The following is an 18,731-nucleotide window of genomic DNA, read 5'->3' on the forward strand; positions in this document are numbered from 1 at the left end:
TATTCACTGTGATCAGTTGCTATTCAGTCAGGGAGTACAAACAGCATCTTTGGAAACATGTAACTACAATCTTTAAGCTACTATGTAACTGTATTTTCCTGCACCTCCTCCACTTCACATCCTAAGCACACATTACTGCATGTGGAAATACATTAATTATATACGGAAATGTTTCAGGTGGGCAAACAGAATTTAGGGCAACTTCAGTTTATAATTTCAAAATAAATAAAAAAACACCTTCCCTTATTCTTTACGATAGGAAATTTAATCTGCCTGTCTGTAACAGCTGCAAAGCAACCTCTATTTTCCATGCATTGACACTGCAGCATCCCCACTGCTCTCCACAACGCTAACAGGAAAATCCCATCAGCTCCCAGTATCATGCAAAAGACTGCAGCCTTGCCTCTCACACACAGACACACCTCAGAGGCAGCAGTCTAAGTGAGTCCCTCGAGTACTAAGTGAGGGAAACAGAGCACTGACCAGACCAAACCAGAGGAAAGGGCAGAAGAGAGAGTCAGCAACTGCACAGAGCTGCTATCCAAGGCACCTCAGCAGACTTTATTGCCCTCAGGAAAGCAGAAAAGCAGTGAGATGGTATCATTCACCAGGAAAAAAGCCCAGATTTTGCAAGAATCGGGACTCCCCCTCCATCTCACAGAGCTATAAATCACTGTATCTCGTTCTTCAGTACCCAAAGCAATGGGAACTTCTGGAAGAGTAAGTATATGCAGAATGCTTACAAAAACACAAGGAATTATAAACTGATCCTCTTCAAAAATACTGCCAGCAATATCAATAGATTTCAGGCACAGTGGACCTCACATTTCATATTTATTTACATAGCAAATAATTGTGCAACATGCTAGAAATATCCTTCTTAAAAGATACTGTGCCACCTTTTGGCGCTCTGTAAAAAGCCTTGGCCTCCCTTACGATGTATTTCTCATTAACTGTTCCAGGCAAGTTTTACTTACAATTTATCATCTCAAATAATGAAGCTTATCTGCTGTGCTGTATACGTATGCGCGACCTTGCAATGACTTTTATTTTCCTGAAACAAGTGTTCTCTTTTTCGCTTTAGTTTGTTTTGTTGTTTTTTAGTTAAGAGTACAGTAGTTTCATCATCAATTTGCAGGCGTAGAAGTTTAGCAGAGACTTTTTGCTTACATAAAAAGTCCCATACAAACAATTAATCATCAAATCAGTGTGAACACATTAGTATGTCTGCTAGAACTTCAATAAAAGCTATATGTACTGGAAATGTCCTGTTCAGTTTGATTAGTTTAATAAAAAAAAAATAAATGAAAGGAAGTAATATGGAAGAGAAGACAAATAATTTTCTAGGCAATGTTTTCTTACCTAATAAGCTATGAAGATCAGCACAAGTATACAATAACTGCTTAGGCAATTCTCCCAGTGCTTTAAGTAGTGCTGTAATATGATTCCCATTATAGGCATCATGGATTTCTTCTATTATGTTCACTTTATAAATCATATGTTGAAGTTTATTGAGACAGAGCTGGACAGTTTGTACGCCTTAATGCAGTAATCTGTTAGCAAAGGTAGCCATCTGCTCTTGCCTGCTGTGAATTCAAATCTCAGCAGTGTCTGTCAACTAGCTGAGCAGGAAATAAAACTAATCTTAGGGAACATTTGGATATTAATTATACTGGTTAGGGAACAAGGAGAGAAGTAATGAGATCATTTGCTTTATAAAGTTACATTTCCACGCCACCTCTCAAAACTATTCCAACTAGTTTTGCCAGACCTGAACATGTAAAGAGATTAAAGCTCCCCACTTCTTCCTGGCCCTAGCATTTGGGACAATGTCTACATGACTCTACATGACAGATTAGTGTTTCACTGTGCAAGCCTGCACTGTTCCTACTAAAACATCATTTCAAATGAAACCTCTTATACAAGCAAAAATAGACAATGTTGGTCCCTTAAAGCCCTCCTTTTATAGCTGTTAAGTTCTGAGACAACTTCTTCTGCAGTGTGTTTTTTTACAGGATAGGCAACTGAAATTTAAGTCCTCCAATATTGGTTCTGGTTCTCATCCAGAATTACATCTAGTTCTGTTTATTTGCAAAAGTCTGCACATGTCACGTTTATGTCTGAGGGAAACAGCTACAACATGCTTGTATCCTGCCAGAAGGTTACAAAATAATCGTGCTTATTACTCCATAGATTCCTGGTTATACTAAAATCCAGTTGCAAGACGCAGTAGAAAATATTGCTGCAAAAAAGTGTGAGTAGAATAGAACAGAATAGAACCAGAAACGAACAGAACAGAATAGAACCAGAAACAGAACCAGAATAGAACAGAACAGAGCAGAATAGGAGTAATCACATTATTGTGTGTGTTTTCCTTCACTCCAGTCATAAGAAGTGGGTGGCCTTTGGGTTAATTTTTTCTGGTTGGATATCTTGAGTTAGTGAACGCCAACTGCAAAGTCATTTTGGCTTTTATTTTCAGTGGCACCCAGACTGCTCCACAGCAGAATACTCAGTACCTGAAAGATAGCTCTGCTTGGGAAAAGCAGATAGTAGCATAAGAGCTCATATCTAGAAAATGTGATACTGAGCTTACAAATAAAGCAATGAGACTAAGCGGCAAAACTTGTGTGCTGAAAAATAACTGTTTAAAAAAACACAATGCACCCTAATGGACACATATGCTCAGTATGTATGCTCAGTGTAGTGCGAGACCATTTATACAAGTCAGTAGCATTTTGACACCTACACAACTACAAAGATATCCAACCATGCTGTATTTACTTCTGACTTAATTTGGATAAATACAGTGTCTTAGATGACTATCACTTCTGTTGATATGGATGTACATTTTAAAGGACTTTGTATACAGTCATTGATACAAGCAATCAGACACAGCTTCAAACACTTTTGTAAACTGCCAGCATAGTAAATTTAGGTTGTAGTATAAGAGCCCATACAAGGTAGACATGACATCATCTTTCCACAAGTCTCATCTTGATATGTCAGATAGAGATTACCCTGTGCCCCAAAGCTCAAAACACAGTATCTCATTCAAAATTTGACAGCATTAATAATTGTAATTCTAGATACCAGTAATAACCCTGCTAGTATCAGATTTCCTTAAGCTTGCTGTATTCTTGTCCTTAATAGCCTTCTGCAGCAATGAGTTTCACAGGCGTGCTGTCCAGGCCATACACAAGAACAACTCCCTTTTACAAGTTCTGAAATTTCCCTGTAACACTCAAATTCATTGAGTGTTCTCCTGTTCTGATGGGACAGAGAAAAGAGAGTTTCTGAATTATCTCCTTAAGACCACTGTTTTTTGTTTTCGCAAGTCCCCGTTCTTCTCAATAATCTATCCAAAGCTTTTCAATCTCTACAAAAATGGGAGGATGGAACTTGCTACTGAAAAATTTGAACTGTAATGTAGAGAGTTAGGTAGTTCCATAGATGAAAAGCACACACTAGAATCCATGTGTTTCATTATGTATGGGTATATAACAGCTATGTTATTTCACCAAATACATAATATCTGTTCTCGTATTCAAACTGATAACACTGTTCCTAGAAACAGGCAGTTCTTGGATCAGAGTAAGCAGTCACTTCCCTCACTTCAGCACAGCCGGACACAACCGAGACAAGCAGGAGGAACTCATTTATGTCAGTTGAGTCTCTCCAAATATCATCTCATGCTTCCGAAGGAACAAACCCTCCCTTAAGTAAGGGGGCGTGCTATTTACCTTCACAGACCACCATTAGTGTAAACCAATGGCCTGAGGCCATCAGACAGTGAAACTGTCAAGCACCTCTATGGAATGACTCATAATCTGCACTGTGCACAGCTGGGACTTCAGCAATCACAAAACCAAATACTTTGGATGAAATTTTCAAAGGTTATTACAGCATTTGGCTACATAACTGTCAATGGAAATTAATAAAAAGAATGTGTCTAAATTCCTAGAGGGCTTTTTTCGAAGTTTTCATGCTGCTACTTACTGCTTTGTACAGAAAACTTACACTGGGCTTGATAGAGCCAGACTGTCACTGTAAATCTAAGAAAGGATATGACCAAATTAAGAAATAACTGGGTATTAATACAAACTCTGTAGTCTGTAACTCAACCTTCAGCACCAAGCTAAAGCTCTAGCCAGTATACTGTAGCAACTTTTAGAAGAAGGTCTTAAGCTAGGACAAACAAATCCAACATTACACCCAAGATGTTGTTTCACTGGTTAACTATCTTCACAGTCACAAAAAATTTTACAAAATTATTTCCAGATTGACTTTTTCAGCTTCAGCTTTCATCTGTTCTGGGATTTGTTCAGTTGCTCAAAAACCTTCACCAAAAATTTCTCTCAGTATGGTCAATTAGCCTCACTAATACCTAAGAAATGACATGATGAAGAAATGAGCACCTGAAAGAATACCATAAACCAAATATTGCATTAATTTGTACCACTCTTTGCATGCTAAGCCCCTGATTTTCAACAGCCTGTTGACTTAATTCCCAGGCATGATGCAGTGTCACTAAACGGTTTTCAATGTGGCCCATGATATCCCTTTTTTGCTTGCCATACTTTTGCAGATCAATCCATTCTGTAATAAGAACAAACAGTTACCAAAAAAAATCATCATCTTTTTTTCTCAAAACTGCATCTGAATTTTCATAAGGTCATTCTAATCCTTATCTGAAATCTTTAATCATATTTTTAATAAAAGTATCAGACCCAGAATGATTAAATTAATAATGAGCCAGGAACCATCTATCAAACTGAACCATGTTTGGTTTGTCTGCATGAAATGCAGACTACCAGAACTGCTAATTTATAAAATATCTCCTGTAATTCGTAAGATCAGGGGCTCAAATCCAGTCTGCTTGCCTCACATAAGGTTTTCATACAGCCCCAGGTTCTTGGCTCCCTTGGTTTTGCTTTTTCTCTCTAGAGAGAAAACATACAACTAATTACAGCACTACAGTACAGCTTGGTAACACCCACTACTTGTACTGTCTGGAGCCTGAAAACAGGATGGTTGACAATGCAATTTGCTAAGAACTGTGCATATGGATCTGCAAATTTCAGAGGTCTTACTGGCTTTGAACAGGTTGTATCAATGTAAAAAAAACCCCACAGTTTTCTTACATCATTCTATTAAAATTCTGCGTTGTTTGAAAATACAGAAATGTTTACAAATTCCAAAGGTCTTTTCCTGCGGGCTTTTATGGCTTTAAAAAAATAAAGCAAAAAACTTTCCAGTAATTCTAGCTATAAAGCTAGGAGCTGTTGGATATGTGCTGCACCTCCTGTGTTCCACTTAGCAACTGTCTGCAGCCAACAAGCTCTGAGCCAGATTTCAGCCATGGAGTAAGCGGGCATGTTTCCACCAAAGTCTACAGAATGACAGGGCCAAAAATCAGCCTGGCTGCATCTTTAGAGCACTGCAAAGAGGATACCCCAAAAGTTCACATGCAAAACATGAATTCAATAAACATAAATAATTGTTTCCATTTTCTGTTGTATCACAACTACATAATCAAAATGCTTAGTACATAGAGATAATTAGAGAAAACTCAGAAGTTATTAGAAGATGACAACCACAGCCATACCAATGAACATAAAAAAAATGTTAGGCAAATAAAATACAGGAGTAGCAGAAATTAAGAACATTTCAAAAATTATCATTTGTCATGTCTTTTTTTTTCTAGAGCCCAAAGATCACTTTTGTCTTCAGCTACACAAAAGAGAGGCCCACAACTTCTCATTTCTCTGCTCTAATCACCAGTCAGTACTATCCACTGAATAGAGATATGCTCGCCATGTGGCACAGCAAAACCTGATGGGTGTTTTCCACAGTGACCATGGTATTTTGCACAGGTCTGACAGGGTTAAGCTCAAATAGTGTCAAACACTCTACAAGTTGGTGGTGAGGATGCTGTCCCCAAAGGTGTAGATTATATTCCTGAACTGAACTTGAATCCAGGGAAGGACAACAAAATCTCCTCCTGTAGCCACTATTTTTTTAATATAACAACAACAAACAAACAAACAAAAAGAGCAGCTCTTGTTAAGCCACCTTGAAAGGAAAGCCCTGAATTCCTACCGTTGGGAGAGACTGAGTCCAAATGTAGATGTTCCTTGCCAAAGCCCTGAGAAGAGTCATTCAGACCAGAATTTAGGACTTTCCCATGCCTTCAGCATTTCCTAATGAGCAGTTGGAAGGCATACACAGACTGAACAAGCTCATTTCAGAACCTCTTCTTGCTAGATGTGCTTGTCGCTTCAGCATACCTTCTCAGGAGTCCAACTCTCATTTTCTTACTGTGCCAGATCTGATACTCACAACACCCACCTCATTAAGTCTATGGAGAAACGTCTTTCTGTCGGAAAACACGAGTGATGTGGCAGCTCCCTGAACCACCCAAATATTTTAAATACTAAAAGAAATCTGCCTCCAATCATGACACGCCTGATTGTCATATTCATCTGGGAAACTTTACAGAAAATAATTAACCAAGTACAGCCCCTCCTGGAAGATGATGAGTCTTCAAAGTACACTTTCCCAGAGCCAATACACCCTTATTTTGCCTTTAAACACTCCATCACTCCCTGCTTGACTGAAATTATCACTAGAAGCAAACTTCTGTAAGTAGAGCTAGTGTTGCTGCAGCAAAGACCACATAAGTTGCTAAGTCATCTTCATGATTACAGCAACAAACACAGCCTCCACAGACCTGTCATCCCATCCAGGGCTTCAAATGCCGTCATGAATGCCGTGCAGGCAAAAACTATGAACAGCAGTGCACCAGAACAAATTTACTTGGACAGCGAGCTGTCTTCTGCAGTCAACCTGTACAGAAGCTTTGAAGGTTGCTGCTGACATTTCAAACCAGATGAAGGACTTACGTTTCCAAGGTTTACACCAGGTCCCTACCTTCTGCCCAGGACCTTTCTTGAAAGGCTGGACCTGGGTTCTAGTAGGAAGGTGCTGAATAAGAAAGTATCTTGCAGTACTTGAACCGTATAATTGACCTCGTCCCTGGTATTAATATCAAAAGTTTGTCTGCAAAAATTTGCAGATTATGTGTTTCTATAGAGGTTATCAACCTTATCGAGACTTCCCTTGCTAGCAGTCTCCTGAAGGTACCCAGTCCTGCTTTCTTTCAAATTCCCCGAAGGTTTAAGGAAATTAAATTACATCTAGAGAAACTGTTCTTAACTGGTATTTAAGCTTCAGTTTATCCACAACTTTCAAGACAAAGCCAAATACATTGAGTGCAGTTGGGCTGAATACAGTAGCCACAAACTTAACAGATGAACCAAAAGCTAAACTGCCTTTAAAATGTAAGTTAATGAGGCCTAAACTAGCTTATGCAAACCTCTAACAAATGGTTTCTTATTCACCCACTGCATGTAATGCAGTTGCAGTTCCTGTATCTTTATCTGGGAAATTTAATGTGTGCCCAGGAAACACTGAAAATAACACTGACCTATCAAAAACTGCAATGTGGTAAACATGTAATCCTGAAACAGACACACTCGATGGGTTTCACTCTTGATACCAAGTATACCATATACCACCTATATGGCTGAAAGGATGCCTTCATGAAATGTCCTTACTTTGAAAGTTAAAAAAATAATTTATTTAGACTTCAGGATACAGTTACCTAGTCATCAGTCTTCACCTACTTACATCATAAGAGCAAAGTAAGAATATCACCAGCCAAGTCACATAGTTGTTCTCCCTCAGTATATCAGTACTCACACTTAAGCAGATGTGTCAAGTCAGGCACAGAGAGTGCCTCTGCAAACCTGTGCAACACACAGTGTTCAGGAACAATACCTGAGTGATCAAGATTCATTTCTTTCCCTTAGATAGTGCCTTACTTCTTTCTATTTCTAACCTGCTTTTTAATAAAAACCTGCTTCATTCAAACCAAAGCAATTTTAAATTTAAGCAAACATAAAATTTAAAATAACCAAATTAAAGAAACTCAATCAGAATTATAAAAGAATTCTGTTTTTTAAAAATATGAGACATTCGCATACATCACATACACTCAACTGTCATTCACAAGCCCTGATTTATTTATCATATGTATAGACATCTGTATGAAAGTTGCTGTTTCCATGCTCACAAGGAAGTTATATACATGTCTTTGAAAATGAAATCGTTGCCTTTTCAAATACCCATAAATGATTGGTTATTTTTACTTAGAAGCTGGAATAATGAAAATTGTTTTAATTAAGTTTGGAAAATTCTAACAATTTTGGAGCAGCAGTGAAACCCCATTACTGTCAAAACTCTCATAAAGAAACATTTTTCATGAAACCTATGATCACAGATAAGAATTAAAACTCTTACAGAGAAAATAAGAACAGTTTGCCACCATACATCATGCAAAACATCTAGTTCTTGAGCCAAAATAAACAACGCAGGCTAGAAAGCCCATGAATATTCTCAAAGGTAAACACGAAGAATGTTTAATGCTTTTTTTAAACTCACTTCATTCTGCCTGTAATGTTCTCCTTCTGATAGTCTTATCTGTGAAGTCTGGCTGATAATGGAAAAAAATGTCAACACCCACTAGATTATGCCTTTGCTTGTGGTTTTACACTGCATTATACTGTGATTGTATAAGATCTAATGCTTATTTTATTGACTCACTAATACTACAAATGTTTTCTGCAAATTCAAAAAAATAAACATGTCAATCCTTCAGTTTGCCTTTCCCCCCTTAGAATTTACAACCACCTGCCTCCAGTTTGGTATTAGCATTTACTTATTTACCTCTAAGACAAAAATCAATCATCAGAAAGAGTGAGAAAGAGCCTCGGGAAGAGGCTGAAATGCAGCCAGATCCAGTCCAGTCCATTTGTAGTCATCTGAACAACTGCCTGTAAAAATTCATGTCTTTCCCAACTGAGCAAGAAATGGGCAACCCATCTTTCCAGATGGTAACTCTACATTACAACAACTTCCAAAATTTTGTCAGTCACACACAAAAAGCTATACTAAAAGCAACACGACAGTATTTCACGCACAAGGCAAAAGACAGACAGATGTCAGCATTCATGAAGTCCCATAGCTCTCAGATCAGACAACACTTCTGCTGACTAGCTGCATGTGTAAACAGACAGCCAGTCTGAACATACTTTTGCTATATGTACAAAAAATTCATACATGGAACTAATTTGCCACTTTGTTCAGTAGATTTTACCTAGCATGCATGACCAATGACAAGAAAGAAGACATCTGCTGAAATGGTATGTGATAAATAAGCATACAAAATTAGGGCAGTAAGCAAAACTGAAAGCCAGATCAAGCACCACACCAGCGTATATAAAACAATCTGGATAACTAAATTGGCCAGATACGGTCAGATTGAGACCCTGAGCAAGAAAAAATCCATACAGGGCTGCAGAGACAGCTGTAGAAGCCAGGCCTCTCCCAAAGACACCACAAGTAAAAAGACTTGGAGTATCAGTAAGTTCAACAATAGCAGATGAGTAACTGAATGCCTACCAGAAGGAGCAACCAATACCTTAATAACCTGTCCCAAAGACATGGTCTTGCCTCCTTGGCATTCACTGAGCTCCAGGTGATCTGCAAGCCGACGGTCTTTGGAGTGACCTTACCCCAGGCATAGGACATGCCTTGCTTCCAAGGGCTTAATACACTGCTGGCAATTGCCACCAGAGCTCACAGAAGCAGCAAGAACAGAGTGCTTACTTATTTAGCTCTCCTTGGTTTTCTAATGCTATTTATCAGACAGAAGCAACAAAAAATAAAGACGATGGCTTAAGTGGTGATGCTGTCCACATTGTATAAACAGCCAGCAAATGCCGTAAAGATGGCAAAACTCAACACCACCATTCCCCTCCACAGAATGCTCCACTACTACTACTGCGGTAGATGCAACTTAAAAACCTTTGACATAGTAATTAAGCATGAATTTAAAAGTTAAAAGAACCTGAAAATTTTCATCATACATAAATACATTTCAAATGCAGTTGAAAAAATAATTCTGCAAACAACATAACTGATTGACACTTCTGATATTGCAGCTGGAAAGGATCTAGATAGTAAGCATGCCTGACTTTAAACCTCAAGAAAAGAAATCACAGAGTTGATGGCATCTAAATTTCAACCAACCTTTAATCAGCACATTAATAAACACTTCCACCATATAAACATTAAGTACCGCAGAACTTTGCTAATTTTCACATCAATTATCTACCAACCAAAGTCTTATGATCAAGAAACCACAGCGTTCTCTTCCCAGCAAGACGTTTATTAACAGCACACAGTAGCAAAATGCCCTGCTACCAAGAGATTAACCACATACTGTACAGGCCACTTCCTATAATATTATGAAGACATTAATAACACCTACACACAAAGGAGAGAGCGTGTTTGCTTAGTTCCTAGACTGAAAAAAATTAACAAACCAGAGAGATGGGATGAAACCATTTCATTAGCAGAGAAAACTACAAAATGTTTTATTAACAAAATGCAAAGGCCTGCATGCCCCAAAATTTCTCCTGACATCAAAAGGAGCTTAAAAGGTCATGTAGTTCACAGGAAACAAAGTTCACATATGTAAAAAGCTGAATTATTCTTCTACTTCAGTTCTACTAATTAGCCTCTCAGAAAGTTCTGGAAATGAAATAAACCAGCTTCATCAGTGGACAGTTTTTTTAATTGCCTTGTCTTTTAAACACAGAAAAAGATCTGCAGAGCTACCAAAAGCAAGAGACACACATTAGATCTTTCAGGTGTCTTCTAGAACACAGCCCATCATGGTGGTGCAGTTCTCCCCCTTCTCTAGGCTGCTCTACAACCCTGGGAGCTGCTGACCAGGCCTCATTGCGTCTTAAGTGATGGGTTGGCACTTTATCACTCCTTGACCGTACCGATAACTCTCACTCAGCTAAGGCAGAGAATGGCAGAATGGCACTGTCTGTACCGGAGCAGGGAACGAGAATGCAGACAATCAGTTATTCCCTGACAACCCCAGAATGCTCCTGCCCAGACTGTAGCCTGAGTGATAACCCCAGTGGAACAACATTGTTCTTGGAATTTTTGAAAAGTTACCAACTCAGTTTGCGGCTGAGATGGAAATTTACTGATGACTAAAGTCAATCAATTCACAGCCTTATAAACAGGGGTCCTAAAGTGAGACCCTTCTGAGCTCTCCTAGACCGCAGGTGCAACCAGCATCTTCCTCTGAGCGGGACACCGCTCAGAGCTCGCAAACTCCCATGTCTGTGATGCTCAGAGGACCACTGCAGAAAGCCAGTGACGGGGCCTGGGCTGATACCCTCAAGACTCAACCTTTTGACCACTGAGGAATGCAAAAGGCATTAGGTATGAATTTTATCTTATATACCTTTGTCATAATATGCATTGCAAGCTTGAAGTAGGTAGGTTATTTTTGTGATTTAAAACAAATCTTATTGATTTGCTTTGCTCCTAAAATCCTATGGATAATCTTCAATTGTGAAAAAATTCTATCTCTCCTCCTCCATCCCCTCCATCCCTCCGCCCCCCCCCTACCCCCCCCCCCCCTTAGATACAAATCATTGTCAAATTCTGAGACTCAGACTGAACCTAGCCGCGCCTAAACTCTGTAAGAGTTTAAAAAGCAAAGAGGTCCACTCTAAAACTTGTGACTCAATGGAAGGATCTCCTTTACCCTTTTATGCCTTTGATCTTTAAAAACTATTTCCAGCTCTATTCTGACATGATTTCAATTCAATTTATATCTATGCATTTACTTCATATATAATAAGTAACAGAGTGAACACTGCCATCAAATCTTGTGCAATCGCATTTCCACAAATTCATGCTAAACCTATTTCACTCATGCTCTTTGATGGTAATTCTTTAAGCGACCTGACCTAAACCACTCCTTTTGCAACACCCATGCTCACCAAGACAGTCATTCCCCTTCACCTGAGATTCTCTGTTCTGTGCCTAAGATAAGGCTGTGTTGTCATCTTTTTAAAAAACCTATGCCCTGCATTGGTTCTTTTGGAAAAAGGTACATCAAGGGGAAAGACTCACTAAAAGAAAAGAAAAAAAAAAAAACCCTAACCCAATTATGTAAAGTTTTGTGATATTTGGACCCTGTAAAATAACATAAACTAACAAAGTTTCGTGATACTTGGATCCTATAAACTCACATAAACTAATATAAATCAAGTTTTGTGATATTTGGACCCTCTAAACTAACATAAATAATGTGCAGGCATGTGCGGACATCCACACAGATCTTCAGCAAAATGCATGTTTCCCATATGCAAATTCCACATACTGCAAATTCCAATCTGAATGCTGCACATATTCACCTTTTCTCCTCCTCTTCCTCCTCTAGTTGGAAGTACCACCTTCCCTTGTTACGGCAAGCATTTTAGTCCAGATATGCCCACAGGATGTGTGGATGTATGCCCACAGGATGTACACACATGCACGTACACAGCATCAAGAGTCAGAGACAAGTCTGTTGTGACTACAGATAGTCAAGAACTCAGAAGAATGAAATAATGTCTCATTAGTTTAATTCTAGGTATTTAACATCACAAGTTTTCAAAGGAAAATCCCAGCTACCTAGTACCTTCTCAATGTGCCAGCCAAGAATGGTACAAAAGACTATGCTGGAGTTCCTGGTTTGTACTTACTGATTTCAGTGCATCAGGTGACCCTTCCACACCCAGCAAAATAATCTTCCATCCAGCTGGAGCAGACAGCTGGGGCCATTTAGCTCAGTCTGGTATCATCCCCCACTTCAGGTTAATCAGATCCTGCAGCTCACACAGGTTGGGGTTTTATTTGGTCACACCAGACACTAGCATCATTTTTATTATGAATACACCACGATCCCTAGCTCCAGCAGGAAGCTGGACACAAGACCAACAGCATGATACATGGCCATAAAACATTACTGCCATTAAACACCACACATGTTGGGTCTGCAGCAGGTCTCCTCCATGGCTGTTCCTTGCTGGCAGCTGCTATCAGAGTGTTTCGCAGCCTCCGTATAGACAGTGGAGAAAAGGACACTCAACAAGCAAAGGTGGAAGGAGAAAATGTATCGGTTTGTGTTCCTCCTGCTATCCACCTTCAGTTATAGCTTTCCCAGTCCAAATCAGCCCTCCATGAGGATACCCTTGCTCCCTTTCCTTTTTGCCTGCCTGCTGCTGGGCACCCCAGCTCCCCACTCTGCAAAGGAAACTCCAGACTCCAGCAGGTCTCACGTCATGTCAGAAACAGCCAGCGTCTGTCACTCGTACACAGAGGACGAAAAATCTCTTCAACTGGCAGGTGAAACCTTTCACCAGCTGTCCCAGGACCATATATAGGCATCAAACATATATACAAAAAAATTAGGGAGATGGCCTTGTTACATCATTTTCCCACTATCTCCAGATCCATAAAAACTAAAGCAATATGCTGCAAAATGATACAAAAATAAGGTTGTTATGACTCTTTTGCATAGCCTTTAAAAATCAAGTCAGATGAGTTTTATCTATGTGAAGAACAGAGCTACTGCTAATTTGTCTCTGTTAGCAGGAAGTTCTGAATTTTCTTCCTATGGTCCTACCACTACAGTTAGTATTTTTTAAATAAAAGAAAGATTTCATTAACAATAAACACCTGGGAAAAAAAATTCAAGGGAGTAAAATTTTGTGTCTATTGAGCTTCAAAGCACAACTGTTTCATTTTACAAAGGAACATGCATTTTCTATAATTCTTGTGTGTTTTCTATAATGTGTCTTGTTTTCCTGCACTTGAATAATGGTACATTCTTAAAGAATCAAGGAAAACAAAAAAAACCCAAAACGTCATGTGAGGCTCCCAGAATTATTCCATGTGTGGTGAAAGACCACTGAGTGGTTAATATCTCCACTGAAACATTTTCCTTTAGCAGTACTGTTGTCATCCTGAAAGGTATCTTGTAAAAAAGCACGTTTGTTTTTCCTGCTTCACAATAATTTAGCAGCAAGTTTATGTTAAGGGTATTACCGCAGTTTGGGACCTTCATATCCAGCAAGGTTGTCCTCTTGTTGTTGTCATCTGTGCAATATAAATCCTGAGTTTCTGTGTAAAACTTGGTCTCTTGGAATTTCTTGATCCACATAATTTCACAGGAACACTTAAACGGATTGTCCACCAGTATCCTATAGCAAAAAAAAACAATTTATTTAGAATGCAGAATGTATCATGCATATAGAAAAACATGGTGGCAGGGGGACTCCAAACACTCAGCTGCATACAAGTAGAAGTTGAACCCTTTAGTTAAGAAGAAGGAATGCAACTTTAGTAACCTCAATACAACGCAAGCTGCAAGCAGATAACCATTCCCATGTAGACAGTGAAGCTCTCCTTGCACCAGGAATCCAGACTGTCATAGACTGGAGACACTAACACAGCAGGCTCAGCTACTATATCCAATTCACCAGTGTAAATCAGGAGCACGTGGACAACTGGGCTTTCCATCAAGTTCCATCTTATTTCATAAGAGTCAAGCAGAGATAGTAATTCCTCCCTTCTACACTTGACTCTGTTCAGCTACCTCAGAGAGATCATACTAGAAATGGTTTACTGCTGTGAGGTAGTAAATTCTTCATAGAATCAAACAGTCATGGATTATAAGCACACTATAACAAACTCCAATCATAAAAAAAAAACTTCAAAATTCATCCACGACAGCACTCTAGAAAATCTCACAGTAAAACCTTAGGTAACGTCATAAAAAAATTAATAAAGAAAATGGAAAAAACGGCCCTGAAACAGAACTACACCACCTAGCTATACGGTATGCTGCATGGATTTTAAACCACAGGTTAACAAACTTACCAAATTCTAGTTTTAAAATTCAACAAAACTACACAACAATGTAATGCAATAATGCCCAAGTAAAATATGAACAGAAACATGCCAATGTCTAAGTAAGAAGTGACCCAGCATTACTTTTTTCTCTTACAGGCATAAATGAGATCCAATAAAGCATGTGCAAGTGACTGTTCAAGGCATCTCATTACAAGAACAATTGTTCTTAACAAAATTTCATGGGTATTTCTGATGTACAGAATTCAGGTTGCTCACAGAATCTATGCTCATAAATGCCTCCTGAGGGTATGAAGTGTGCAAATCGGGAAAAACTCAGCTTATGAGAGCTGTAACCTGTTCCCCCAAAAGCCATCCGTAGCTCTTTGAGGATTAACAGCTGTAGGGATCATTCTTGCAACTCTCTGAAGGAGCAATCTGTATTCACAGAAGTAATCTGTTGGACTTTTAACACCACCACAGAATTGCTTGTGCAAGACACAGAATATGAACATTAGGATCCCTTGGGTCAAAACCTACAGCATTCATTTCCAAAACCAGCAGGATTTAGTTCCCATCTCCTGTTTCATCATATAAGCTCCCTGTAACAGAGAAATTTGCCTTGATCAGTGGCTGAGCAGTCCTTTTCTTCCACTGTTTTATTTTGTGTCACACACACCAAGGGAGTTAGGCACATCACAGGCAGGATGCTGGATTGAGTCATGATGGCCCTCCACATACACTTGTGTGAAAGAAAGAATTATGACCTAGTAAGAGCAAATTACAAGTCTTTATCTTGTTCACTGTAACTTTACAGCTGCAGCTACAATTTGTTCTAAAAGAAGCAGCCTTTCAAAGTGGCATCTCCTTCTCTACATGCCTGGTGAATATCTCCTACTTCACCCTATCCTGAACTTTTCATCCCTTTACGTTTTAATTTACAAGAGTGCTAACAACAGGACACTTGCTCGTCAGATTTAGAGGAAGCTCCTCAGAAGCCTTTTATGGCACCAGTCTCCTCTCTGATTCCCTTTCCAAGACCCGTCTTTCTGATACTCCCCCTATGTATTCTAGCCACTTACCAACAGAATTATTCCATTTTATCACTGTTTTTTCTCTCTTCAAGCTCTGATTTTTTCCCCTCTAGTTTCTTTCCCTCACTTCCCCCACGTCTGTTTACCTCACTTCATTGCAGTCTCTACTTGCATAACTTTAGTTCTTCTATCCCTACACTCCAACTGTTTCCCAAGCCCACGACACTCCACCTCAATTTTGTATCCACCCCTCCCTCCCTCCCTCTCTCTCAACCTGTCCCTCATCACACATTGCCTCCATACCTCAAATACCACTCAGTGTAACCTTCACACCATCCATTTTTCCCATGTCTGCCTCACTCCCAGTATCCTTCCCCTGCTTTTACTACCAGAACACTGTACGGGCACTGTTTAACTTGTATTAAAAACATGAATATATTCACTCCTGATTCACATCAGCCAGTTGTTTTGCCTCTAAGTGCTATTTCTCTGCTTCATTAAACTTCATTTCCATAATTCTTGTCACGTATTTGTAACATTTGATTCTCTCTGTCCCAAATCCTTTAGTATTTGTTTCTGCCCAGGAGCAAACCAATTTCTTGAGAAACATTAGCAACACACACTGTTCTTCAAAATCTTTGTAAGCACTCACTCTATCCATGGCCAAAAAGCTGTTCACCTGAGATGGACAGATTCAAGACTGACTTGATTTCTCCTTCCAAATAAGCATGTTACTGGCAGCAGACAAACTCCAAGAAACTGGGAGCAGAGTATGCCTTCAAAACTGCAGTTATTTCCTTTTTTGCATGCTTCAGGAAGCATGCTCACACTTACATTTGCAGCCTGGGGACAGGGGCAAAAATTAGTCCATTTCTCCAGTAACAGCTCAGAAAAAAATTGGAGAACCTCAAGCTTAACACTGTGCACCAGTCTGAGTCCTGTACCTATTTTTTTGAGGTCACAACTACAAAATATAGAACCTACAGCCAAGTACACACTAACAATGGCTTTTTCGCAGGGACCAGATACAGCCAATGAAGAAACAGGGACTTCAGAACCAACACATCTATGCAGGGCATACAGCAGCTAGCCAGTCTCTCCATCGGAGTGCTCAGCAACCGCCAAGTTATGAAAGAAAATTCCAGTGAGCAATGTTCCCTGGGCTGTAAAGAAAATGATTATACCAACTTAATCATCAACAAAACATACCTAAGGGGCATAACCTCTTTCTGTGGCACTGGGATTTTCTTTTCTCATTTCTCACATGCCAAAGTTTACCCGAAAAGGTTGGAGATTGGAAGGCTGGTGTTGCAATACTGGGATCAGCATTTTGGACAACTTCTGACTGTGCTCTGAGGTCCTGGAGAGCAATCTCCCTCTCCTCCGCAGCCCCTGCCCTCCCAAAGCTCCTGCAGGCCTTCTGTAGTCCCTCATATTAGCAAAGAATGCACAAGATGACCAAAATTTTGCAATGTATACTAATACAGAAATTTTGCTTGATGGAACAGATGATAAAATGCAATATTGAAACAATCAGCAAATACATGTTTAACGATGCTTCATTACCAAATGACTATATAAAGCACAATGTAACTCAAAGAATTTGAGAAAATAAAAATATTCTTCAATAGCCCACCATAAGCATAGCAGCTGCAGGGCCAATATAAGAATATGAGAGACAGGCTTCATTTGAAGATCTGTAGAAGGCTGTAATTTCACTAGCTCGCATACTTAATACAAACACCAGTTTTGTGTTAAGTCATCTCAGAATAAAATATTTTAAAGCTGAAGGGAAGAGGCTATTTTGACCTCTACATTGTTTTAAAAGATATACCTGACCTTCTTGAAGCCCTAGAATTAAAGTTTCTCTGCATTTAAGCATTTAGCATTGCTGCTTTCTTTGGATCAGAATTTCATTTCTAACCATCAGTGGACCTCCACCTTCAACAGAACAAACTTCAAAGTCTTGTTCTTCCATTCCAGCCAAAAATAAGCTTTATTTTAAGAAATGACAACTTACAGATCAGACAAACCCAGATGGCGAAAAGGCTTCTTGGACAAACTTGAGAGTTTGTTTCTGGATAAATTGCTGTGGAAAGAGAAAGATTGAACAAATTAGAATTGCTTCTTCTTGCACTGAAATAGTTTGTGTCTCTTAAAAAAACATTAAGAACTCAAACCAGCTCTAAAAAGCCCTTATTCTTTTGACTTCCATTGTAAAGAAATGGTGCTCAGCTTTGGTTTATGATTTGATGGGTTTCAAGGGTTTGAATCCAGTCTGCATATAAAGTCAAATACATTCAAAATCAAACTCAGCGAGGATCAGTATTTTCACTTTTAGCACTACTGTTCATTGCAGAAAAGCAGCAGATTTAATTGTGTTTCAAAAGTATTTTGTAAAGTCCAGGTGTTAATTACATGCTCAATTTATTCATAAGTGAAATGGGTGGATCCCTTTCTTTGATGCTGCACCAAACTCTGTACTCACATAAGCCCTCTTCGCATGCTAGCACACATCCACATCAGAGCCTTTTAGTTATTCTTTTCAAATTGCATATACAATATGCACCCACGTGGAAGATCAAAAGGAAAACTGTAAAATGCCTATATTAGGCTTTTTTATGTCAATTAAGCATTTATGGTTTCCAGTGGTAATTAAGTGAAAGGTCCTCTCCCATTACGCGGAGCAAAGAAATGTTCATCTGCATCAGAAATACTCCTCCCCTCCCAGACTGACAAAATTGCCTTCTCCACCCCAAAGTGAAATAATGCTGCTTTTATACAGTCTTACCAGTCCACCAGTTAAAAAGATAGTGAGAGCAGTAAACTGTGTAACTGCCAGCATACAGTGCAAATCAACGTGAT

At 39.1% G+C, this 18,731-nt stretch overlaps 1 protein-coding gene across 1 annotated transcript in view; it reads right to left on the bottom strand.

Annotated features, from left to right (window-relative positions):
* Window positions 1-18,731, bottom strand: part of NTRK2 (neurotrophic receptor tyrosine kinase 2) — a 210,220-nt gene that overhangs the window by 166,509 nt on the left and 24,980 nt on the right. Inside the window, exons 4-5 of the mRNA XM_040580518.1 lie at window positions 17,887-17,955; window positions 14,029-14,183 (exon numbers count right to left, since the gene is read on the bottom strand). Of these exons, the coding sequence (XP_040436452.1) occupies window positions 14,029-14,183; window positions 17,887-17,955 (224 nt within the window). The remainder of the gene's footprint in view (window positions 1-14,028; window positions 14,184-17,886; window positions 17,956-18,731) is intronic.

This window comes from Falco naumanni, chromosome Z (genome assembly GCF_017639655.2).
Source record: "Falco naumanni isolate bFalNau1 chromosome Z, bFalNau1.pat, whole genome shotgun sequence".
In the NCBI taxonomy this organism is placed as follows: Eukaryota; Metazoa; Chordata; class Aves; order Falconiformes; family Falconidae; genus Falco; species Falco naumanni.